Here is a 27,053-nt window from a genome sequence, read left to right as displayed (position 1 = left end):
AGAAGTACACTGTCTTTCTTCTGCACTGACTCTCAATGTAAAATTTCACTTTTTCCATTTACCATGTATGCCTTGTACAAATTATATATTTTTATGGTAACCTCAGCTAAATATTATCCTAATTTACATAAGCTTAAAGTTACAAGATACGGAATTTAATATAATAAATATTATGAAGAGTCATTTTCAAATAATCTTTCGCCATATCAGAATAATTTATTCAACGATTCTTGAAAGAGGGAAATGACATACGAACACACGGCATTATTGCTGACTGGAGTTCAACCACTGCCTTCCATCACATGGACTTTTAGGTTTGCTCGTAGAACACCGGATGCTGATTCATAATCTGACAGACACAAACATAAATTTCACCTGAACTTAAACAGTCATTTCAGTCTCTGTGTAAAATGATCCATCACGTTTTCTTACAATGAGAATTGACTGATATAATTCCATGTCACTGCTACCTCCACAAACTCCCCAAAGGACCGCGTGAACCCAGAGGTCACAGGACAGTGCTAACGTAGCTGTAGACCTACTAAATTTTCTTGGAATGGCCAGATCACTGTAGAAGTAGAGGCGTTATCCCAACCACTACCTCTATTACAGAACTTTTTAATGCAAATTTTTCCAATACGCTTGCTCCTCAAATATAGTGCAGATGTTACATATGACATACAAACATACATACATACCTACATACATACATAATTATACTATGACTTAAGACAGGCAGGGCTATATTTAGTAGAAAAGCAGTGAAATTGGTTTATTTTTTCTTTCTTTTCTTGTTCTTCTCTTTGGTGCTACCTGGAAGGAGGGGGAGAGACAGACAGGGATGTGTTAGGTAAATCATTAAGATTTGGGGACCGGAAACGAGGGACACCTCAAAATCAGCATAATTCGTCTGAACGTACCTTAGAAGACACATATTCTAATCTGAACCTTCCTAAAGTACTACTGTGAGAGGGGCAAACTTCCTTTTGTCAGGTCTTCCAGCCTTCAAGGGATTTGTATCTGCTTACCTTCTGTGGTCATGGGGATTCAGTGGTGCAATCATAATTAGTCATTCCACAGCTGAAGGTGACGGACACACTCGACCCACAAAGACACCCGTAAGTGACAATACACATGCCCACAATGCAATTCACTCATCTGAGGTGCCAAGTGCCAATATTGTGTTATTTTTGGGAGTAGTGTCGAGGCTAATTCCATTTCAAATCAGTTAATTAATTAAAAAATCCCGAGAAAATTATAGTAATTGTTTAAAGCCATTCATTTAATTTGAGTTAATTTAACTGAAATGGAATCAACTCTAAACCTGGTTATGAAGATGAGAGGTTAATTTAAGGAGTGAGTCAAACACACAAAGGAACAAACAAACAGTGAAACTGACATGGGTTAGATCGAAGACAAAATTATTTAGTAGACCCGCCACCCAGGGGTCCCGCATGGGACCCCCAACCTACCTCACTGCAAAGCACAACTCTTTTTATGACCCCTGCGTCCTTTCCTTTTGCCATCGTCTGCTTTCAGAAAATTAGAGGGGGAAAAAAAAGACTAAACGACTCTGCTTCTATGTGGTTCATACGTAACGGAACATGTTCTTCTGGTCCAAAGCTCACCCATTACCAAGGGGGCAATGAAGCTCAGCAGGACTAGAATGACTGAGGACCTCAGTGAAATGCCACATTATAGCGGCTTGCAGAAACTTCAGAAAAGAGACTGGGGTATATTTTCAGGCATATGTGACTTGACCTTGAAGTGCTGATCAAATGACTAATGGTGGCCATCAAAGAAGGGAGCTTAATCTTTGCATAATAGAAAGGTTGATGTTTGTAAATGGACAGTGAAATGTTACAGCTTACACAATGAAGAAGTCTGATATAATTTACATAGGTTACATAAGTAAATAATAAACAACTATCTGGTAGTGTCTTGCTATTGACCCTAAGCAAATTATAGAAAACATACAGTCTGTGCTTGATCCGATAAACCTCCATTAACAATTGGTAGCTAAAAATCCACCATGTTTGATCCTGATTTGATTTTGTGTCACATTACAAAAGGCTAATTCAATCATGTATGGTCAATTAAGGAGTATAGAGAAGGTCCTGAATTTTATAGACACTGAAACTATTATACTCTTCAAGTTGACCAAAACGCCTTTGACAAAAACCGAAAGCTGGCACCATAACACCCCTATTTTAGCCTTTCTCCATTGGTTGTTGGTACATTTTAGATTTGATTTTAAGATTTCACACATTACTTTTAAAGCTGTTCATGGTCTGGTCCCCAGCTACATCCCTGACCTTCTAACCCTGTATGTGTCCGTGTGCAGTCCTAGATTCTCAGGGAGGGCCCTCTTGACTGTTCCGAAGTCCCAACTAAATTCTGAAGTCGGGAATACACCAAGCTGGCGATTGGCTGACAATAGCAGGGGGGTGGGAGGGAGCATCGGGGTACCGTCTGCCTGGTGTGTGCGTCATCGGCTGTGGTCGGCCCTTGCATTAGCATTTGACTAGTTTGTTTCTGGTTTTATGCTGCTTTTTGATTGCTTTTAATTCTCTCTTTTAGTATTTATTCATCTTTGCTTTTTTAAAATATTATTCTCTGCTTGTATTTTATTAAATACATTTTTTATTATTTTTTGTGTAAAGCACTTAGTGACTCTATTTTGAAATGTGCTATATGAATAATAATGATTTTATTATTATTATTATTATTATTATTATTATTGTTGTTGTTGTTGTTAAAACCTTGTGGTGTTTTGTGTGTTTTCCTAGCCTATTAGACACATAATATCCTAAATAAAAAGAAGATGGCATGTTGGAAAGTGGGCTGTATAGATAGTGGGCTGCACACTGCTGAAACACTTACCTTCCCCAAGATTCGTTTTGGTCTTTTTGATATGAAAGGATCTGGATTTTTTTTTGGACTTCTCCTCGTCTGTGGTGGAGATCATGTCCGGGTTGGGTGGTGAAGGGGCGGAATCTGCTGAATTCCCATCAGGCACATCACAGATGCTCCTGACAGGACAGGCTGGTGCCTCTCGGTCTGTACTGGAGGACCCATCCTTGACCACACCTTCAACAGCATTGGTGAGGCCAGGGGGCTGAGAGACTCCAATGTCTGAAGCCTTTGTTTCTATTTCAGGTGCACTGCTTTGTCCTGTACACAAAGAAGGAGAGAGCTCAATTTTAAAAATAACTGGCCATTTTCTTCCCTGTGACGAAATAACCTGTTGCAGACAAAGTGATACAAACCCTAGACTGCAAGTCAAGACAGCATGAAGCATAAAAATAAGAATGCGGTTGGGAAAGTGGGAGGTATAGGTGTTGAATTTGACTGAACGACGATGAAATGCATTTACCTTCCCCACTGTTCGTTTTCGTATTCTGGAAGGATTTGGGTTTTTCAGAGTTTTCCTCATCTGTGGTGGAGGTCACGTCTGGGCTGGACAAGGAGTGGGCGGAGTCTGCTGAGTTCCAGTCAGGCACATCACAGATGCTCTTGACAGGAGGGGCTGGTGCCTCTTGGCCAGTACTGGAGGACCCATCCTCAACCACACCTTCAACAGCACTGGTGTGGCCAAGTGGCTGGGTGACCACAGTGCCTGAAGCTCTTGTGTTTATTTCAGGCACTTCGCTTTGTCCTGTAGACACTGAAAGAAAGAGCTCAGTTTTAAAATAACTGGCCACTTTTTCCCCTGTGATGAAATGTGGCTTTATCTGTTGCAGAGAAAGCAACACAAACACTACAGCAAATACACTGCAAACGAAGACGGCATGAAGCGTGAAAATAAGAATGCGGTTGGGAGAGTGGGATGTATCGGAGTTGAATTTGCCCGAATGATGGTGAAATACATTTACCTTCCCCGCCATTCTTTTTCGTACTCTGAAAGGATTGGGGTTTTTCTGAGTTTTCCTCGTCCGTGGTGGAGGTCACGTCCAAGCTGGGCGGTGAGGGGGCAGTGTTTGCTGAATTACTGTCAGGCACATCACAGATGCTCCTGACAGGAGTGGCTGGTGCCTCTTGGCCTGTACTGACCGACCCATCCTTGGCCACAGCCTCAACAGTATGGGTGTGTCCAGTGTCTGTGTTAATTTCAGGCACATCGCTTAGTCCTGCAGACAGAGAGTTAAAATAACTGACCACTTTCTTCTCTGTGATGAAAAGATGACTAATAACCTGTTGCATCTCTAGTGCAATCACACTGGAAGCCAAGAGAATACAAGGCTTGGTGAAAGACCAGTGAAGGAAAACAAAGGAGCTAAGCCCAACTTGTGCGGCAGACGACCGTTGAACATTGTCACATGAAGGGGCAGAGCAGAAAGGTCCAGAAGAGTCACACGCTCCCTCACTCACTGGTATGCGCGTCATCCCTTCGTACTTCTATAGCGAAGGGACTTTCCAATTTGCTCTTGGGTCTCGTCTTTCGCAGCTGATAGCCCTTCCGGATGTCCGCCAGCAGGTTGTCAATTATGCAGCCTTCTTCCTGCGGCGGGGGGATCTTTCGCTCTGAAGGAAAAGAGGGATTCTCAGTTTTATAAAGTACCGGAAATACAGTTAGTGAAAAAGTAATGGGGCAATATTTGTTTTTTTGGCTCTGAGGTTAAAGTGCAGGCTGTCAGCTTTAATTTGAGAGTGATCACTTCCGTGTCGAGTCATCCGTGCAGGAATTACAGCCATTTTTATACATAGTCCCCCCTGTTTTGGGGCACAAAAAGTAACTGAACAATTGGCTGCACAGCTGTTTCTTGGCCAGCTGTGTTACTTTTTTTGTCGTTGTTGTTGTTAATAATAATAATAATAATAATAATAATAATAATAATAATAATAATAAAAGGTTAATACATAGCCGATGAATATACAAATAAATAAATGACACTCACTGATCACTCCGCCTTCTGTCTGTCTCTTGGCCTCTTCTTCGGCCTGGCGCTTCTGCCTCAGCTCCATCCTGACGGCCTGTTCCCTGCGGCTCTTGTTCTCCTGAGGGTCAGAAGGAACCAGGATTCAGAGTAGAGACCATTTTACAATAGTGAGAACCCACATTCCCCTCCAGAGAGACCACAGTGATGTACTGTATATACAGGAGAGAGAGCATGGCACTGTAGAGAGCAGTTTTCTCTATTAGACACACAGCAGAATACACAGCTGTGCAGAGGAGTGGAATCACTGTAGCACAGAAGAGTAGACTCTACAGAGGTGCTACAATGCTGTGGAAGCTAAGACCACAAATGTGCAGAAGCAGGCTGGCAGTGCTGTATGGAGATAACTGCATGTTGCCCTACGTAACTCCATTATCAAATTTCAGAACAGGTTGCGAAGGTACAACCTTCAGTCCATTCATTACAATTATGATACATTTCAATCATTTGGCAAATGCTCTTATCCAGAGCAACGGACAGTACTGGAAAACATTGGTGTTACATTATTCAAAACATTAATGCAAGAGATTGGCAAATCAGTTCCTCATTCACTGCAAGGATCAACATTTGCTTTGCCCTCTTGGCACACTCTCTCTGAACCATGGATGACTGTGACACTTTGCAAACCCTAAACAGGAAGTGAGAGATATGCCGCTTCCTGCCTCCAACCCTCAAACAGGAAGTGGATAATTTGGGCTGCTCACCTTGAGGGCCTTGAGGAAGAGCCCACGAAATGTCCTGATTGTGCCAAAGAGGTCCTCCAATTTGAGGGTGGATGCATCCTCACACAGATACTGAGCCAGGTCAGTCTTCTTCTCCTCAATCACAGCAAACTGCTTCTCCAGGTCATTGCAGGATTCCATATTCCCCTGGAAGATGTGTCATTGACATTGGGCAAACAATAGTATTCCAGGACGTCCACGCTGTTTTACTTGTGATTTCTGCCATTTTGTGGCCTACAGCAGGACAGTAGAGCAATGAACCCCTTTACCTGTCATTTTTCACCGTTGAAGGTGCTGGGTGTTTATAAGCTTTTTGTGTGTGATTTTGTGCCCTAGAGTCCTTTCACATGTGCCATAGGAATTGCAGCCCATCACTTTCCATTAAATCTATTAGGCGTGAAGAATGGTAAATAAAACAAAAAATGTTTGGTTTTACTTAAGTACAATGCTAGCTGTACTGCCGTAATTGTTTCATGTTTCTAATATATTGCTTTCATAATAGTTTCCCTATAGAGCAAACATGTAAATATGCTTTTCCAAACTGCACAATTCCTAACATGTTTATATGTCAGAAATGCAACTAGCAAACATGGGACCAGTGTAACCCATAATATAAGAAGTGGACTTGAGTACTTCCTATTAAGATCAAATTTGCTACCAAATATTTTTGAAAATCCACCTCTGTAGGAGAGGCCTAGAATTCCAATGCCTCTGATGTCTTCAAAATAACCCACATTATCATCATTACTAATTAACATCACATTATGAATGCAAATGGATGGTCATTTAAATTATGATGGCATAATGTGAAATTATATGCTTAGTCTCGGTATACACAATTCTAATTTGTATCCAAGTCTTGATATTTGAAGCAGCACTGAAGCTTTTTGAATCTTTGGATCTGGTTCAAGGTTTTCCAATTTGCATACAAGGACCTGCTTACTGCTTAGGAAAACACAATGAATGTAGGAGTACATTTAAGGTCACACCTGAATAGCACTCATGTACTGCTGTTTGATGTCCTCCACAGATGAGGACACCTTATTTTCAATGTTCTTCAGGCGTAGAGAGAGGGAGTTGGCTTCTGATTGGATGGAGTCCAGGTTCACTCTGTCAGAAAAAAGAACAACAGATTAATGGATGATTAAAAAACTGCATCAACATTAAGTATGCAAAGAATGAGCACTATTTCAACACTTGACTTTTTACCCTGCTGCCTTTTCACAAATCTCAATGTCATCAGGGAGGTTCAGCAGGTCTGCGTGGTTCTGTTCTGCCTCCTGCCAATCAGAGATGCCCTCAAGTCAGAAACAACCTTAACAGATCTCAGTGGAAACCACACTACCACATCACTGGCTCAACCCCATGAGCACAGTGCTCTACCCATCATGCCAATGGGCACCCAAACCATACCTCCAGGATGTGATGAAGGAGGGTGATACGGGATTTGTTGGCCTTGGTTTCAGTTAGCTTTAGCAGGGTGCTGATTCTGAACCCCTCAGCATTTCCTGTGTGGCTTCCCTGAAAGGGACAGGGATAGAGACAAAGGGAAGGAGAAGGCAGTAATACAAATGGTGCTGGAGTAGCAATAACAGCGATCTGTAGCAGCAATGGTAGTACTATTGACTGCAATAGAATAAGTAGTAGACTTAGCTGTGATAGCAATTTTAATAACAGCATTAGTGATAATAGTAGTGGTAGTACCACTGGATTGGCAATAGTAACTTCAGTTATATTACTAGTAGCAAAGGTTTCTTTCTCAAAACAGCATAATAGGTGGCACAGTAACCTCAACAGCGGTAGTAGCAGTGGCAACAGTAGTACAAGTAGCAGCGGGTGGACAGCACAGCATTAGCAGTAGTAACAGTAGCCATGACTGGAATGGTAAAAGGGCACTTACGTAGTTGAGAAAGTTCCCAACGTCAAGTATCAGCTTACAGAAACGGGACAGGCGAACACTTTGTCTCACGCCTAAAGAGACACATAAAATCAAGAGTGGAACATGAGCAACTTTTAATCACATGAGTACAGTACACACATGACCAGCCCTGACTGACGCATGCTGGCAGGGGAATCGAGTAGGGTGGACGAGACCCAAGACGCTCCGTCACTGTCACTGCTAGACGGCAGGCACGCAAGGGGAGGTGGGACTTACCGTCGCACGCCTGGGCCACCAGCTCCACTTTGGGCCTCAGCATCTCCAGCACACAGGCAATCTCCTCACACAGCAACATGCACTCTATCCTCAGAGAATAACTAAACGAAACGACACAGAGATGCAACTGACCAAACATTCAACTTTTGCTTCAAACTCACAACAATGAATGCTGATACGTTTTTAAAAACTGGTTCACTCAATACCCAGCAACCCAAAAACATTCTCACAATGCTGCCATGTAGTGACAATGTTGTAATATAGACAAAACATTCCAGTAACATCATGAGAACATTTTGTGCCAGTGGGGTAAACTGTACTCCGCAACCTGGTATTTCTGACATTAAAGGCTGATATTAAAAGCAGGCCTAAAATTTAGGCTGCTTGTAAAGTCTATCGTTCTTCATGCTTCCGAGGGAGATGTACAGGCTGTTCCTGTGTACCATGGCACAGCGAGGAGAAGAAGGTAGAACTGGTCAGCATTAGCCAGTTTCTCTCGCTCCCCTTGGAACGACGTCAGGTTCTCAGTCTGAGGAACAACAGCAGAAACGACAATCAGTTAACTGCACACTGGTCATTCTCTGCTGGGTGACTTGATGTATACCAGGTACCTGCCTATATGCTGACACAAAGCCAGTGAAAAACTTTCAATAAGGTTAATTAACAGCAATGCCCAAGCACAGGTATAAAACTGGACCGCTGCTTATAAAAATGTTCCCCTGCTACTGTCATGCTACACTCCTACCTGCATGTGTATTTAAATGACATTATAGGAATGCAATATATTTATACACATTACTTATTTGCTCATTGACCATCTTGATACAGGGAAACATACATGGATTGAGTTTATCGTGTTCATGGTGGTATGTGGAAATAATTTGATTTAAGTATCTTGTCCAGCAGTACAGTAGTAACAGGGATTTGGACCTGAAACCCCATGGTTACAAGATTAGCTCCTTAAATATGAAAGCACCCTCACTGCACAATGTCATTCCTATTTATGTCACCAAGCCTGGATCAGCATTCACAGAGCAATGTAACCACAACTGAATCATGAATCTACAGGGATCGGATCCTTTCATGGTGCTCACCTCATGTTTTTCTGGTAGAAGCTTCTGAAGCTGTTTCAGCACCTCCACATCAAACTTGGAGCGGTCCCCACCCACCACCATGGCCACAAACTCCTCATTTGAACTGGGGGGGAGGTGGGGTGGTGGAGACATGAGAAAGGTACGGTCAAGATCAAGGCATCAAGGTCAGCCCCTCCTCAACAGACAGCTCCACAAACATCTGAGGGGTACATTTACCAACAGAAAAATGGAACTTACCATCTGAACTGCTTCAGGAATATATTTAAGTTCATGTTTTTCTTGGCATCAATGAAAGATATCTGAGAACAAAAGCACCAAAAACACATACATTTATTTTACTGATCCTTATTTTTCTTTTCACCAAATTAGGTCGGCCTAATCATATCTGTAACCCCACCTTATCTCTACAATGCCCTCCATCAATTTGACACAGTGGAGACAAATACCACAAAGGAGACAGGGGAGACTGAATGAAACCCTGTCTTCCTGACACAACAGCCAATCATGCACCACCCTGTCAGAACTGGCATGGCCAGGGCAGTGTCACTGGACCAAGGAAGAGTGATTTAACTGGTAATATGTTTGATGACCGTCTGTGCCCAGACTGAGGGGTGGGTATGGGTCACCTCCTGACCTCTTTGGGTTCCTTCTTGGCCGGAGCAGTCGTGCTCTTGCTCTTGGGATCCACCTGGGGCAGGCAGAAGAGCTGCTCGATGCTGGAGTAGTCCGGCTCCATGGGACTGTCCGTCTGCACCGACATCCACATTGAATGGCTGCCTGTTCAGAAAGGACAGACACAGGGAATGACAAACATGGAGCTACGTTTCCTCCAGTATGAACTTAGGAGACTTCAAAAAGAATGACACATTGTGGTCACATGCAAAAATGAAAAAAATGCAATGGGTTATTTACTGGACACAGCTCTGGGTGGGAGTTTCTGCCAGTTGAGCTTCTTCATTCGATGTGTGGGACAGCGGCCTGCTTTGTGGGTGGAGCCATAGGAGCACCCCAGTGATTGACTGGTCTTTGCCACTATTATGGTTTCCATGCCTGGGGGAGGAGGGGGCGGTGGGGGCATGCCAGGGAGCGGCGGTGGTGGCGGGGGTCCTCCGCCAGCCACTCCTGGCATGGGGGGTGGTGGAGGAGGTGGTGGTGGGACACCGAAGAGTCCAGCCAGAGGAGGAGGAGGCGGGGGCCCGAATCCAGGCAAGGGTGGAGGTGGTGGGGGTGGGGGCACCAATCCAGGCAAGGGTGGAGGGGGCGGGGGAACTCCATGCGCTGTGGACGGCAGGGGTGGGGCTGGTGGGGGCAGGGGCGAGCCTCCCATAATGGCTGAAGGAAGAGGTGGAGGAGGAGGAGGAGGAGGAGGAGGAGGAGGCACTGGGGTGGGAGACGCCACAGTAGAAGACTGGCATGGCTGAGTGACAGAGCCTGGGCTTGCCCGTGGCTCGCTGTCCGCTGGGTCCGTTTGCACGGCCCTGTTCGTCCTCTTCAGCCCGCGGTCCGGAGACTGCTGGCCGCTGGACCCCGCCTTCGCCTTGGAAGAAACCAGCCGCTCCATGACGCTGTCAACACTTTCCACTGCAGCTGTAGCACACAGACCAGGAAAACACGACCACTACAGCTACTGCAGGTAAGCACTCAATACAACTTAATAATGCACCACAGCAAGGGCTCTATTGAACAGTACAAGCTTTACCACGTTCACATGAACAAAACTATTTCAGTTTGTTTTACCCAAACATATTTATGTGCTGTGTCATATTCCACATATGCCCTGACTATAAAATATATGACAAGAACATCAAAAGAAAAGATACTCAGACTTCCTCCCCCAGCAATGCCACTGCTTACCTTCTTGGGCCAGCAGTGTGGCCCTGGTGGTAAGGGCCTCCAGTGCCTGCCACATCTCAGCCTGGTCTGGACCCAGCTGCATTAGGGCCTGCAGGATGGACAGCAGCTGGAGAGAGGAGGGAGAGCTGCTCACCTATAGGAGAGAAAGAGAGAGATAGCTGTGGGTCATAATTGTTGCATGTTGTATATGTGGTTTCCATGTTTCTGTGTATTGTATGTGTTTCTTTGGCAATATGACTGTAGTTGTCCTGAAAATAAAGTATACTGAAATTAAAATTGAGAGAGAGAGAGATGGGGGAAGAGAAGCAGGGAGAAAAAAGATAAAAAGTAGCAGAATGGGAAGGAGGAGAAGGAAGGAAGAGAAGGGGAGGGAGGAGGAGGGCAGGAAGAGAGCAAGGGGTATATCAAGGCAGAATAACAGGCAGAAGGGAAGAAAGGGGAGCAGGGGACCGAGAGGGAGATGTAGAGAGAAAGGGGGAGTGAGAGAGAAGGGTATACAGAGGGTTGGATAGAGAGGTGGGGAAGGGGAGAGGGATAGAGAGAAAGGGTAATGGACAGGGAGATAAACACATTAACAAAGATCAAGGTGGACATTGAAAAGCAATGAGGTTCGGACCTGAATAGACTGCATCATCAACAGAAACAAGACCATGTAGCCTCTCAGAATCAATGAAACATGGGTGCACAGTAATGTTCATAAATCACAAATATAAATGACAGTCATCACCACAACTGTGGTGAACAGCAATGTCTCCAACAGAAGATATTGCCACACCAATATCTGCAGTAGAGGGCAGGTAGATCCTAGTCTTTAACTCAGCAAAGTTATCATGTCTCCTGGTGTGCTGTACAGACTAGACTGTTATGTGAAAGCCCATTACTCGAATACCATTTGTCTCACAAGCTCCCAGTCATTATCAATGAGAGATAAACCTCCCTTCTGATTGGGGCTCTCTCTATCATTAAGTGACCTGTGACCAGTCAGCAGAGTGTATGCCATTCAGCAGCAGTGCAATTGGCACAGCGGTAACTTGAGGAACAGTCCATTCCAAATAGATGATATAAAAGGGAAGTGCTTGCAGTAGTGTTGACATGTCTAATCAAACTTTGTTGCTCACTTTGGTGAAGACGGCAGAGAACACCTCCTGGTGGCTGCTCATGTCAATGCCCCCATAGATCCTCTGGAGCTCCTCCTCATCCTCGGCCATTGTCTCCTCGAACGCCTCACATTGGATAACCAGGTCCTCCTCCTCCAGCTCCCTGTCGCATGAGCACACACGAACACAGGCATGCAGATACAGAGACACACATGTGTATGCACGCAGGCACGTGCACAAATAAGCAACTGGATTTCCCTCCATTGTGCACAGACAAAAAGCAATATGGCTACTTGCCACATGCACACAAAAAAGTGATATGCATGTACTCTGTCTCACACTAAAAACAGCAGAATGTTTGCAAAAAATGACTGGTCTTTGGAATTTGGATAATGTGTTGTTTACCTCCATAAATCAATTGTTCGTCACTAAGTATTCACAATATGAGGCAATTTAACTTTTTTTTAAAATTCTGTTTTTACTTTGGTAGCATGCTAAGTAGCCAATATTGTTCTGAAGAACAATAGTTAGGATCACAATTTACTGTTGTGATTTTATTTTTTCAGAGTAACTGCAATCATGGCTGTCCCATAATTTAATCTCTTTTTTTTGCTCGTGTGATTGTGTAATTCTAGGCTATATGTTCTGTAGCCTAGCACGCAATATTATAAGTCTGATAACCAAATAAACTATATTGAAAACGAATAATGCTACAGCAACCTACGTTTTAAACTTTGACGTCAGGTCAGGATTTGATTGATTCAAGTGATCGATGAACCGTTGTCGAAATTGGCAATACGGTCTTGCTGACCGTTTCCGAACGTGGACACGAAATCCACTATTCGTCGAGTCGAAAAGGCATCTTTACCTTCGCAACCGAAGATTTTGTTACCAAGGTAACTGAAACAAAAATTGCACCTTGCGAGTTCGCTGCCCTTGCGAATCTATTTTAAAAATCGTTTATTATGATGGAAAAGAACGTGACTGAATTTCCAAGCAACAAGTAGGCTAGCCAATAGACATAACAGACAGAGCTGCTCATATTATTTGTCATAAATACATTTGACCGCAGTGATTGAGGCAGAGGTACCAAAGTCATGACCTCACAGAGGCCGCGGTCAATATTCCGTTCAATATCGCACAATTGAACGAAACAAATTTAACGCGATTTTTATCAAAACGATAATAAATAAAGTCTTTACTTTATTTACCTGATTATTTTAATTTCAACAAACATACATTTTCTCATGACATTTTTAGGCCATACCCAGATAATTATCTTAAGAACTTAACACTCAATTTATTGTTGCCAATTAAGAAAGGTGTCTGCGCACTGACTCATTTAACCTGTCTTTATTTGCGCACTTAATTGAAGCAGCCCACTGTCTGAATAAATTATGTTACTTGAAATCAGTGTTTCGATTTATGTTGTCAAGGTAACCATCAATAGGCCTGCTGACTGATTAAAGTAAGGGCCTACGTTCGCAGTTTATATAGCCTAATATTAAAATATTACAAAAAATGTATTTGCTCAGTCAGTGCGATTATGACTGAGATCACATTAAGACTGAAAGTAATCAAAGTCAACCAACCAAATAGTAAAATATATAAGTCAGCCTGCACAACAAAGCCAAATGCGAGAAGTTCCAGCAAAACCCAGCATTTACCTTAATTTTGGAAGTATATCCAGTAACTGTAGCCCTACAAGACAAAAGCTGAATTAGACTCCTTTGAATTTATCTTGCCATTGAGCTTTTTAATGTTTGTGATTTTAGCACCACATAAATACATCCAATGCTTATTTGTTTATGTTAAGAAAGGCTGCATGCAAGTACAGAGGTGCAGAAATCATCATGGAAAGCAGATTAAAAAAAGGAGACATAAAGGGTCAAAAATATTGGCTTTTTATTCAGTACATGTAAATCTGGAATTAACAAGAGGTGTGACCATAGCATAAATTTCTTAGCAAAACCAAAGAATCCACACGACGAACACATTTCTAAACGTTCAATTGATTGGCAGCTGGAATGCAGAGGGGGAGTAGTTGTCATACCAATGAACTCCTTGCGCAGCCTGTCTCTCCTCCTGAGGTCCTCAGCGCCGAAGATGAGGGTATTGACCACACTGAGGAGGGTGACCATGTACGACACGTTGTCCGTGGCCTGAAGCTCATTCATGATGACGCTGAAGCGGTACTGCTGGGTCTTCACACTCTGTAAAGACAGTCACATGCATGCACACACACACACACACACACACACACACACTGAGAGCTGTGACAGAACTTCAAAAACCGTGCCTTCAAATCCAGTTCTGATGTCAAATTTCTAGAATGTATAAATAATGGTCTCAGTCTGAGACCAAAGTTTAAAAATGTTTAAGCAAATTTTCAAGCATTTAGAATATGAAAATCCCACAGCAGTAATTTATCAATTTAATATTATTACCTACTTCATAGAGACATTCATAACTTGTTCATCAGATCCAGTAGTAAGTATAGTTCTCATGTATTACGTGTGCTAAACACTAGAGGGCACTGTAAGAATAATGTATTGCAAGTGAAATAAACCTCAACCATTCCAATATAAAAGTTACATACTATCAAGTTATTTTGCCTTGTTATAAATATCTAGTCAGCAGTATATGCCTTACTTGAATATGTAAATATTTTTTTCTTGCGATTTCCTGATTTTACTTCTGCATTTCCTGACAAGAGAATATTTTTCTTTGAATGAGAAAATTTAGACAGAAAAGGCAAGATTTCATTAATGTACTTATGGTTACTTTTTATTTTTGGGACTCCCACAAGGGCATAATTTGCCATTTCTGTGATTTCCCCCATTTGTAGTGCTTTCCCTGATTTTTTGGCAGTCTTGGATGGTAACTATCAACCTTAACGTAGCCAACGGTGTTATTTGTGCAGGCCTAACAATAGCCTATTGCCGAATTCAGGAAGAAACAAAGTTCAACAATGGATACACATTCTGGAATGCACTGGGATCAGAAGTCCCATCCTTGTCAGTTGTTGCAATCATATGTTTGACAGCCCCCGTCAACAGTATTGATGTCCACTGTGCTCCATCCCCCGTTACAGTTACATCAGTGACAACAGGTGCTCATTAAAGACTCAAACCTCACAATGTACAGCATATTGTACCAAAACAAACTTACGAAATAAAAACTGACACACAGTAACTCTGTTTCATTTTACTAATGCAATATGAGTACGCTGTATTTCTAAGAACATTCTCTTAAATTAAAGGCAGAAAAGTATGCTGTTTCCTTCCATGATGGACCAAATTAAGTGATTAAATGCTCCAGCCAATCTATGCATTTCACTCATAGGTTGTTCCTACAGCTGGCAACTGCCCGTAAATTTTTTTGAAACTTCAAGCATTTGTTACTGTTGCTATAGTTGTGTATATTATTTCAATCGTTCTCCACTGCTGCACATGAGATGAACTTTAAAAAAAGTGATTTATTCCTCTTTGTTCGGTTTTCCCTGACTTTCAACAACTTTGCTATGACTGGTCTGTGACTTCAGTCAATGTTTTCAATGACAAACCTCCAGCCTTACTGATAAGTAATCAGTAGCATTTTCCCCTTAGAATTCACTAGAAATAACCATTTCACATCTGTTCTTTTAAAAAAATTATTCCAGGGATGCATGCCACCAGACTCCCCTAGAGGGTTTCAGATCTCAAGGTCTATGCATTTCAGTCTCTCCAATATTCAAACTAAAGTCATGCCCTTGTACTCCCAGTTCTTTGACGCCTACCTTGTAGTGCTCCAGGGCATCCAAGGCAAGGCTGTGGCCATCTCCAGAGAACATGCAAAGGGCAGCCAGGAGGTCAAACACTTGCTTCTTGACCATGGTGTTAGAAGTGTCCAGAGCTGGGGAAGAAGGGCATTGTCACTGCCATTATCATTTTTCATTACAGATCTCTCTCTTTCTTTCTAGTCTTTGGTCTTGCTTCTTTCTCTTCCTTGCCCCCCGCTTCCTGTCTCATTCTCTCTTTTGAAAAATGTATTCAACTATCTTCTAAAAGTTTTCATTTTTATATTTTAAAACACAGCATTCTCTTCTTCGAGATCAGCTGCAAGAGCTGCAACCAGGGCAAGGGCCCCCACAGCCAAAACCTAGCTGTCAATCAATTCAGCTGAAGCCCCACCCCCCTGGACATACCCCACCCTCTGCCAACCTTGAGACAGCTTGCGAACATATCCGCCCTCGTTGTCCACGATGAAGTGGATGCCCGCGGAGGAGTTCATGACCGCACGCACGCAGCCGACGCAGGTCAGCTGCAGGAGGGCGTCGGAGATGCGGGCGCAGCCCCGCCCAGACAGCCGGTCCAGGGCCTCCAGGAGCAGGTCCAGGCCGCTCAGCTCCAGGAACTGGGTCATCCAGGCGCTGTCGCTGGCCTCCAGCCGACGCTTCAGGCCCGAGTAGTTGACCACGGTGGGGATCTGCAGCAGCCGGATGCACAGCTCCGGGTCGGCATTCTCCAGGTTGCCGTCTGTCTGGGTCTCCTCCAGGGGGGTGGCGACATGGTCCTTCAGGGCCACCCACTTCTGTTTGGCTGTCATCTTCAGAGCACACTGCAGAGGAGGAAGGAGACAACCCACAAACACTGAGGACCATATTTGCTAAAGGTCTCCATGTGCTTTGCTGCCAGCAAAATCACACCAAACAATCCATGGGATTTACTAACCAGCTAGCAATGGCTACAACTCACCAACACTGATAGCCAAGGAATGATATAATTTTCTGTGAAAATATCACTGGGCATAATATCCCTGGCACTAGTGTTGGTAGCAAACAAAAGAGTTCACAAGTATGAGAAACAGGGTCTTTTTCATAGCTCCCACCCTGATAAGCAATGAATTGCACGGTAGAATTGGGATAGCGCACAATGGAAGATGCAACACTATGATGGTCGGCTCCACAAGGGATCTATAGGCCACAGGCCACCTGTGACCAAGCAGTGTGCCTTCCGACAGCCTGCTTTTTTTCGCTGAGGCAGCTGGACAGAAGGACAGGTAATGCAATCAGGGACAAGGCCTGGTGAGAGACTCCGATAAGTCCAGAGGGAGGAACCAAAGCTTGAGGGAAGTGGAATGTTTATTGATAGATTTATTAACAGAAACAGCGACACGATCCCTCTTCACTCACAGAAAGCGTCACTCACTCTTCCGACCTCACATTAACCTTCAATGTCCACAACGAGCAGATGCATTGGATGAATGACTCTAGAAAAAGGCCATTTAGAAAAGCCACGGAATCATCCTCAAAAAGTACTTCCTGGGTTTCTAGGGGTTTAATGGATCCGGGGGACAATGTGCTGACTCATACTCTGATGAGAAAATACCCGTCCAAGCTGAAACATCTGCCTGCAACTGCACCCTCATTAGAGGATGAGAAAGACAAAAAAGCTTTTACTGCAGAAAACCAAATTTTTGGTAAGATGTGCCAGCTGCCCTCTCAGCACTGGCCCTGCCAGGCACCCAGCCCCCGCCGCTCTTTATTTTGTTGGGGGGGGGGGGGGGGGGCACTCTGTCAGCTATTCATAGCAGTGCGTAAATAAAGCCACATGCCGCTAAGTACAGTCAATAAGAGCTTCCACTGTGAGGTGGGACTCGACACTTGAGGTTAATGTTAGTCAGGTCATAAAACATTTGTCCCCAACATGTCATTTGAGATGTCCGAATCTGTGACTGGTTCAGAATTAACTTGAAGCTACACCTTTTTTTGAAGTTTGAGCTTTATGTTAATTTTCTGTGAGAACAATATCCATCCATCGATTATCTATAACTGCTTACCCTGGACAGGGTCACAGGGGGTGCTGGAGCCTATCCCAGCGTGCATTGGGCGAGAGGCAGGAATACACCCTTCATACCCATGACCTTCTTTCTGTGAGATGACAGTGCTACCCACTGCACCAACTTGCCGCCCGTGAGAACAATATGACAATGATAAATCTTCTCCTTTGGCATTAGCTACTTACTGAAATACCAGCAGTTAGTTCTCAACACCTGCAGGGAAACTGGGGACACACACAGTAATACAACGATAAAATATAAATCATGTACATCCAATATTTTACAACAAATTAATGTGCATGAATGCTAACTGTATCATTCAACAAGCCAGCCCAGAGGCATAAAACTACAGCCCAGTTTATGCTGCACCAGATACACACCTGGTCCATGTCGGGTTCGCCTCTGGTGGATGCAATCTCATAAACTGCAGTTTCACTTACGGACATCAATGCGCACATTGATTCCATGTGCCCCACCAAATCTGTAGACCTATCTTTAGGTTGCATGTTACTTAACGGTCCAGGCAACTGGATTCAAATTGTGGTTATTGATTGTCTTCTTAATATTTCTTTCAGGTTTTTAATCCAATTATAGCCATTAAATTGTAATAAACACTATTAGATGGCCGTGACCTGTTCAGCAGACAAGGACAAGGTGGGTGTGTATCCTGCACTCATTAACATTCATATCTGTAAGACACGTCATATGTAAACCATTCCTCGTTGCTAGCTAGGATGGAGCTGGGTACAGCAGTAACCTTACACTACCAGACAAAACGAAAGAACGCGACATAAACTAGGCTTTATCATCGTATAGTTAAACCTGAAGATCAGTGAGCTACTGTACACCAACATTAGACTCTATAGCAGTCTCAAACTCCTGACATTACACCCAAATAAAGAAAGTCTTAGATTCACATTTCTATGCTTGAAAGCTATTTAATGGTCGCTAGCTAATGGCAGGCCGATCCACTGCATTCTGTGACAAGTTCCATGCGAAAATAGGCACTATATGGATTATTAGAATATTGCAGTGCCCGTGGGCTCCAGAAATAAAACCCATTTGTTGTAGGTCTCTTCACTTCAGAGAAGGGGTTAACGCTTAGGCATTTTCTGCATAGCTTGCCTTACCCACACACAAGTGGCAAGCGTGTCATTTACGCATTACACGTAGAAAAGATATCAGTGGACTTAAGGTTTTTGTTACGTAACTACTCCCAGTTAACCCCGCCCACTGAAAACCTGTCATTTGGCCAAGGGAGAAAGTAAACCAATTTCAGCAGACTTTTTTTTTGCAAGAACATTTAACAATATCCCTTGGCCATTTGTGAATGCAAACTAATTAAAATAATACATCAGCAAATAATTCACAGATACAGTTTCCTGGACCTTTAACAACACAATAAAAGTGTTCACACCACTGTACAAAATGGTAATAATGGGATACTACTATACTCAGGGTTTGATTTATAATCTGGCTTTCAAGGGAGTCTCTCAAAAAAAAATGGGGGGGGGGGTTCGTACATACGAGATACTACACACACACACACACACACACACACACACTTAAACCTCCTTAACACACACACACACACACGTGTTTCAGCGTTAAACTAAACTAACTAAAATAATGGTTGATGACTATATTTTAGCGACCCCCACACATTTAAGATTTTATTGCTTTCAAGGGAGCTCCGATTTCTTTCAAGGGAGCTGAGCTCCCACTGGCTCCCATGTAATTCAAACCCTGACTTTACTATTATCCAGTCCTCTCCAATTGAGGGTGGATGGCATCACAAAAAACAATTATGTGGACATTAAGGGGCAACAGAGCTAAAACTCTGTGCTAAGGACTAAATCTCTATGCTAAAGGCAATAAAGGTCTACAAGGTCCTGTGTACTGTCTCATGGCTGAAGCTACTAGGCTCGTTTGGTATAAAGATAAGAGACCTGGTCTCTTCTGTCTCACACACCAATAAAAGCAGACTACACCAGGGACTATTACCCTACCAACGCTTTTCCTAGAAGCCTCTAGCCACCTTCTGTTTGGTTGTCTGTATATAGTCACTGATGTCACAGAATTACCACAGGGAACTAATAAAAACAGACTTGTAATGGATGCAGTAAATGTCACTTGAACTGTTCCCAATTTTCTACAGAAGAGGGTAGACCTGTTGGACTTCTTGTTCACTGAACACACATTCCCTCTTTGGCATTGCTGTGGATTAACCTGGTTAGCCTGGTTAGGCTGTACATTAGCAACATGCAACATTCCGGGACCAGCTAGGGGACACAGCTATAACCACAGTTACTGGTGATTGTTCTCATGAAGCTATCGTTTCTATGATTGTTTGACATGCCAAAGCATTATAGACATATCTTTTTGTGTTTTCCCCCACATCAGACTGCTGAAGTGTCATGACTGGGTGATGGTTATAAGTTGGGAAGAAGGCAGGGGAGTTATTTCTTTTCAGTCTCAGTTTTGGGGATATATGGTGAAAACCAGGACATTTTAGAATTCTTCTGATATTTGCTGGTATGCCAGGATTCTTGAGAGATTTTCTTGGGCAATCTAGGATGCATGGAGCGCCCATTCCTGTGGGAACTTAGTTCTCGCTCGTCCTTACCATAGAACTTTTCCACCCTAGCTCTCCAGTGGTGGAACAAACTCCCTGTCCCTCTACGAACCACTCCCTCATTGCCCATCTTCCACCGTGGTCTGAAGACGCATCTCTTCAGACTATACCTGGACTAACTATCACCACTCTGAAGATCATTTCTAACACTTAAAGTCCCCTCTTTCATGCTACACATGTACCTCCTGTGTCACTCATGTGGCATCCAGCACTTATTGTTCCTTGTATCATTGTCTTGATGTTGTAGCTTGTAATGCCTCCGAGTTTGACTTAGCATAAGTTAGGTCAGAGTGATGTTCACTGTGTGAACTGGACTTAATGTTTTCATGGCTATGAATAACTATACAAAATGAGTATTGTACCTTATTGGACCTGTGTGTTGTAGTTGTTCCAATGACCTTTGGTATGCACTTATTGTATGTCGCTTTGGATAAAAGCATCTGCCAAATAAATGTAATGTAATGTAATGTAACTAGCTTGTTGTTAGGTGTGGGGGTAAGGGGCCAGTAGGGGGCACTCTTCCCTTTGATAAAGTCAATGCACTTGTGTGTATGCGCATGCATGCAAAAGCATGTATGCATGTATGTCCATGCAATGCGGCACAACACAAATGTGGAAAAGTTGAGTATCTAAAAATCTCAGAGACATCTCACAACATCACCTTCAGGTCAGGTCAGGTCAGGATACAATGAAGAGGCAAAGTCAGGGAGCAGTATTATACGATGAACATGCAATAGACAGACAACAAGCTCATGGAGCAATCAGAAACATACATTTTCCTTCATTGTAAGATGCATGGATAGGGTTCAAGTCCTGCTTGGCATGAGCATCTGCCACAAGTGGAAAGTCCAGGCCAGGGTCAGAAAATAAAAGTCTTGCCATGTGTTTCTTCCACCTAGGAATTCAGTCGGCTGATTTCACTTGCACTTCATTTTTTTTAACCTGGATTGTCCGCTTCTGGCATTTGCAGATTAAACAACTTCAGCACAATACTGCTATTACACTGACAGGCACAGGCTTGTATCAGAATTTTCCACATGTTGTAATGCTCCTGAGCATGCCCTCAAAAGTCTGGAACTAAGTGCCAAGATGACCAAGATAAAATCAAAGTCTGTTCAGGTCTGAGCCAGTTCACACTGAAGGATCGACTACAAATATCAAGCCATTTTTGTTGTGCTAGAGCACAGAACAATAATGACAGTTAAAGTTATTCTGTATTTAGTTCCACACAGAGCGCAATGGTCAATGGGGAGTGGATCTTCACGAGGCTGGCCGGTACAGTAATAAGCATTTTGAAACCCTTAAATACAACAAATCCTGACCAAAAAATCAACTCAGAACTGCGGTCAGTCAATCTTGACAGGCCTCAGGTTCGGCCCACAAGTTTGCCTCTGTGGTATGTACTAGAGGCCCCAGCCTGAACTCTGAACCACTTGTATATGGTTACACAGGTCTATAGGATCCAGGAGCTTGTCTGGTGAATATCCAGGTTTTAAAGAATATGCACCTTCCTGTGGAGATGAGCAAGCCATAACAAGGGGAACTACAGAGTTTTTCTAAGATCCCTTGCTCCTGCTGCTCCCATTTAATCCATACATGTCAGTACCCTAGCAGACAACATAGGATTTCCTTTTGATTACAGTGAAACCCATAAATTGGCCAAAGACTGGAATGACTAGCCTGTCCCTGTTGGCTTTCTAATATTCATCTTTACTTTATTTCTCCCTGAACCAGCAGCATTTTTGCAAACTGGTTCACATTTTATCTAATCACCTGGTCAAGACTCCTGGCAACACAGGAAATACAAACAGCTCTGAAGCAGATAGCATAAATATAACACACAGCACAAACATTCTTGTCTCGTGATATCCTAGTGGCTATACCCATCACCCTTCTCTCTTTTTTATCTTGCTGCTGAAAGGATTCCTTGTAGGCCCACAAGCCCTACTTTCAAGTCGTATTCTTTGCAAGTAAGGTTACTGTGCACATCTGAATAGAAAGGGACAGTCCCTTACATACTATATTACGCATCATTTTTACAGTGATTTTTAAACAAAGCAAATCATTACAGATGCTAAGCCAGCAAGTGACACAATTTTGCCATGGGTATTGGACCCCCTTGTCTGAAAGCGGTCATTATTGGGCACTACCGCATGACTGGTCTGGATGTCTGCACAGCACAGGCCAAGACAAACTTACACGCAGGAAACACAGACTTCCTGTGCTGGAGTTTGCACCAAGCAGGGCTGCAGAAAACATGAGAAAAGCAGGGCATGCTTCCCTGTTCTTAGTTTCGATTGGACAAAATATTGACTTGGGGTCAGAATAGAACAGTAGGGTAGTTTCTCATAACTGTTTTTCTTAATCCATGCTCACAAGTTTGAACATGCAACAATAAGAATGAACCTCAATGGCACAGCCCACATATAATAAGCAACTGCGTCTCTCACAGTCACAGCAACAATCTGAACAATTATCCTGAATACCAATAACAGCTTTGAATTATATATGGAAAGCCAACGACATTTGAAAAAACAAGAGGTGACTTTAACATGATTTGCATACGATCACAAGAACCTATTAGGATGCAGAATGCTGGTGTTAGGACATTTTCTTTTCTTAAATGCAGTCTAATGTATGTATTTATACAAAGATTTAGCCAATGTTTTAAAAAACATTTCTCTTTCTTGTTGCTTGATGGCAAAGAAAAAATACTACATTGCCACTGAATGCTAACAATTACTTTTTGGTGTCCATTCACTGCGATAAGGGGATTTCCATTTAGTGTTCAAGAACCAATTACAAATTACCAAAACCAATTAAGAAACTAAACTAAAGAAAACCAGTCCCAGGGTAATGTAAAACCGGTGAGGGCGGTTACTGACACTTCTGACATGAATTGACCAAAATCAGCCAGTTTACATCTCAATGACAGATGCTTGACCCCAATGACACAATTCTTTATCAGAGAAGACATTTTGTTCCAGTTACGTTACTGATCAATTAAAGTTCTGTCTTTAAGTTGTTTGGATAACAAAGGTCTTTATAAGGAAACTGAAAAGAAATCATTATCTGAAAAAGACAATGAAATGCAGACTGCACAAGCTTCATTTTCTTGAAATTAAGAAAATGAAGACCATTTTCTCTGATCCAAGACACATTATTATACTGGCTAGCCAAGAATTCCAGTTCCCAGGTAAATGTTAATGAATTTCTAGACCATCATTCATAAAGATTTCATTGACATTTTTAAACGCAAAAACATCACCAACTACACTGGCACCATTGTACTTCCAGCAGTATCATATACAAGTGGTCAATTTAGATTTTTCAGTTACATGTGAATGTTTATGATGATGTCATCAAAGCCTTCAACAAAACTATATATTCAGCTTGGATAAGTTCATATTGAAGAATTTGATTAAATAAATAAGTTAGGTTCCTGCCAATAACAAAATTATGCAGTACATTTATGTAGTTCTGCCCAAATCAGCACTTTTTCTTAAAAAAAAAAATCCTCATTTCGCATTCTCGTTATCAGTTGGAGTGTAGCCTGCCACATGGCAATTAAAGATTCACAGAAACACAGCTATGTAGTAGAGCAGGTTCTTGCAACACTCCTCTGTGTATTCAATGGTCTATCTGGAATGAATGAACTGTCATATCATAAAGATCTTGCAGACTATGTGTCTTCACTTTGTAAACTGGATCAACTGATTTAATGATGACTTTTAATCACAATTACTTACAGTATTTACTCGATAGCTTACAAATCAGTGAATAGGCTGAATATGTACTGTGGCAATTGCGGTTATGTGTAGAACGGGAAAAAGCATGAAAAGGGAGCTCAGTGTGTATTTTATTTCCTCTTCTTAGTTCTTGAGTTCTGGTCCTGCACCCAACCTACAGGACGTGCATGTGTTTCATATTAGATTCAGATAACACCATCAATGGTAGAGGAACATTTTGAGCCTGGAACTCATGGCTGAATCTTTCTGTATACCAGTTCGCAAACCACTACATCGTTATACTTCTGGTGTGCAAGGTTAGGTAAGAGAAAATGCGTGAAGCATTTCAACCCAAGTGGGCAGAAACAGTCCTGTGTACAAACAGAATACTCCACGGTGATTCCTGGCATCTACAGTCTACTCCTGCTCTTCTCACATTGGTCTCAGATGTCTAGAGGGGAGGACATCTAGGCAGAGAGACGTTTTGATATGAACGGTCCAGGATAACTACAATATACACAAATGGTCAAAAGTAAGTGGAGACGCAAACATGACACCCACTAATGTGGGTGCATTAATGTGGAATTGGTCCCCCCCTTTGCTGCTATAATAGCCACCACTCTTCTGGGAAGAATTTCCACTAGATTTTGGAACATGGCTGCGAGGATTCGCTTCCATTCAGCCACAAGAGCATTAGTGAGGTTGGGGACTGATGTTGGGTGATGGGCCTGGCTCGCAGTCGGCATTCCAATTAATCCCAAAGATGTTCAGTGAGGTTGAAATAGGTACTCTGTGCAGGCTAGTCAAATTCTTCCAACCCAAACTCAGCAAACCATTTCTTTATGGACTTTGCTTTGTGCACAAGGGCACATTTAAATGTACATATTTTATTACATATTTTTATAATCTGCTTTTCATATTAAACATAAGGATCGTTAATCTAGTTTGGGAATACCATCGGGGATTCTGCCTGCAAAAGTCTGATATTCCTCATTCATTTTAATGGCAGGTCCTATGCTTTGCCCTCAGCATGCGCAGTACAGGCTTACTTCTGGGACTTCAAAAGCTGAACTGAAGCTGAAAAGTTAACTGAAGGTGCCCTTGCCTGTGTAGTTAAATGAAAAGTGCCAAACTCTCGGTGCTGTATAGGTATGGGGCATGCCCCGCCAAGGCGTAACCTGCCATTCCAATATGCATGTCTAAGGGATGCCTGGGTTACAAGAGGAACATAAGTTGCTGGAGGGCGCTGCTGTAGTGCCAACTCCAAAATTTCAATAAACCAAAATGAAGGGAAAAGTGTGAAAGAAATTATACGTAATGAGACAGTTTACATAGTTCTGATTACATAAATAATATCGTAATCACAGAGACAGGAACAAGCAGATTTTTATAGCCTATGTATCGACTCATATCACAGTCGATACATATCTATGGCAAGCCGTTTTAGCTTTAATTCATTTCTAGAGGATATCACAAATACAATTCTAACTAGTTAGAATGCAAATTCTTGATATACGAAATTCAATTGTAACTAGTTATAATTCAAGCATTTTACCCATTCATTTCAATGGGACCTTTTATTTTTGATATCAAGAATTAAATTTTAACTAGTTAAAATAGGAATTCTTGATATCAAGGATTGTATTTTAACTAGTTAAAATAGGAATTCTTGATATCAAGGATTGCATTTCAACTAGTTAAAATTAGACTTTCTAATTAGAACTAGTTCAAATTCTATTATTGATATCAAGAATTCCAATTTTAACTAGTTAAAACTGAAATCATGATATCAGAAATAGGCATTTTAACTAGTTGAAATTATATTGTTGATATCAGTAATTGATTTTATGATAACAGAAATTGGCATTTTAACTGGGTCAAATTCCAACTCCCATTGAAATGAATGAGAAAGACGTTTTCAATCTGGCTAGTTAAAATAAAATTTCCGGTATCAAGAATTGGCATTTTAACTAGTTACAATTTAATTTCCGATATCAATAATATGCATTTTAACTTGTTAAAATAGAATTTCTGATATCAGAAATACACTTTATAACTAGTTACAATTGAATTTCTGATATCACGAATCTGCATTCTAACTAGTTAGAAAGACTAGTTTTAATTTGTGATGTCCTCTAGAATGAATTAAAGCTAAAACGGCTAGCCATACACATCTGCTTTGAAGCAGAATTTCCCCCCTTTTCCATTTCTGTACTTTCGTGCACAGGAAAACTTTCGTGATGACATCCTAGAGAAAAAATACTGTCTCGATGTGAATACCATGTAATCCAGTAGGCCAATAATAAGACTTATTAAACTTCGAATCTCGAGTAGCCTATTACTAATATGCGTCTGGGCATCTCTGTAATTTACAACACCGCCCACAGTTTATCGATCAATGTTGACTGCATAGCATTACGCATCGTCAGTCAATGCAATGGAGCTGCGCCTGGAATAAAATTAATTCGTCGTAGCTCGCACCGTTCTTGAAGTATCTGAAAACATTATGTACTAGTCTTGTGCATTGTTTAATGCTGGGCCGTGAGCAAATGAGATAACTGTGTATAGCCTCAAATAGAACAAACAGCTAAACGACAGCATTGTGAAGTCCGCAGGATAAGTGTCTGAGTTCTGGTGAACATACCAGATTACTTTGTTGTAGATATGTTTGAATAACACAGTAGCGTTAAATATTATAACATGCCACGGTGTAAAATCTGTTGAATTACAAGCTTACCACAAACTATCATAAGCGTTGCAAAACCGATTTAAGATGTTTCAGTTTACTCTTCTGATAACATAATTAAACCTTTTCTATCGAATTCACAAATCTTACCTTACTCACGCCTGTGCCATATAGTGAATGGAAACTTAGTTTCTCTTCAGCGAGTCAGTTTTAAGACGTTCTCATATAAAAAAAGGAAAGTTGAATGAAATGTAAACACAGGGATTGTGGAGTAGGAATAGTTCCGATACGCACTTCTCCGGCATTTGCGTCCGTCTTGCCCACA

The 27,053-nt window shown here is 42.2% G+C and overlaps 1 protein-coding gene across 7 annotated transcripts; it reads right to left on the bottom strand.

Moving 5' to 3' along the window:
• Nucleotides 1–183: 183 nt before the first annotated feature.
• LOC118230733 (inverted formin-2-like) lies at nt 184–27,053 on the bottom strand. Of its 7 annotated transcripts, none has more exons than XM_035424009.1 (25): nt 26,879–27,053; nt 16,062–16,458; nt 15,638–15,753; nt 13,913–14,072; nt 13,527–13,560; nt 11,881–12,022; nt 10,763–10,895; nt 9,821–10,495; nt 9,543–9,685; nt 9,146–9,207; nt 8,909–9,011; nt 8,258–8,343; nt 7,815–7,915; nt 7,560–7,630; nt 7,073–7,180; nt 6,869–6,939; nt 6,649–6,769; nt 5,642–5,806; nt 4,899–4,998; nt 4,372–4,524; nt 3,876–4,130; nt 3,377–3,667; nt 2,884–3,174; nt 1,473–1,532; nt 184–813 (listed from the first exon to the last, which is right to left on the bottom strand). In XM_035424009.1, exons 2-24 carry the CDS (start codon nt 16,444–16,446, stop codon nt 1,474–1,476), a joined length of 3,825 nt encoding a protein of 1,274 aa, XP_035279900.1. In that variant the 5' UTR covers nt 16,447–16,458; nt 26,879–27,053; the 3' UTR covers nt 184–813; nt 1,473. The 7 variants fall into 7 exon arrangements, 6 of the variants coding, with proteins under 6 accessions (XP_035279900.1, XP_035279901.1, XP_035279903.1 ...); XM_035424010.1 differs by having other exon boundaries at nt 1,473–1,529; XM_035424012.1 differs by lacking the exon at nt 1,473–1,532.

This window comes from Anguilla anguilla, chromosome 6, assembly GCF_013347855.1.
Source record: "Anguilla anguilla isolate fAngAng1 chromosome 6, fAngAng1.pri, whole genome shotgun sequence".
NCBI classification, from domain to species: domain Eukaryota; kingdom Metazoa; phylum Chordata; class Actinopteri; order Anguilliformes; family Anguillidae; genus Anguilla; species Anguilla anguilla.
Note: the sequence above shows the minus strand (reverse complement) of the source record. Positions and strands in the feature narration are given on the sequence as shown.

Excerpts from the sequence above, each read along its gene's own strand:
- LOC118230733 (XM_035424006.1), bottom strand. The coding sequence starts at position 16,446 with ATGACAGCCAAACAGAAGTGGGTGGCCCTGAAGGACCATGTCGCCACC. Across the intron at positions 14,073-15,637 it reads ATGCCCTGGAGCACTACAAG|AGTGTGAAGACCCAGCAGTA; the intron begins GTAGGCGTCAAA and ends CTGTCTTTACAG. Across the intron at positions 7,631-7,814 it reads GGTGGCCCAGGCGTGCGACG|GCGTGAGACAAAGTGTTCGC; the intron begins GTAAGTCCCACC and ends GTGTCTCTTTAG.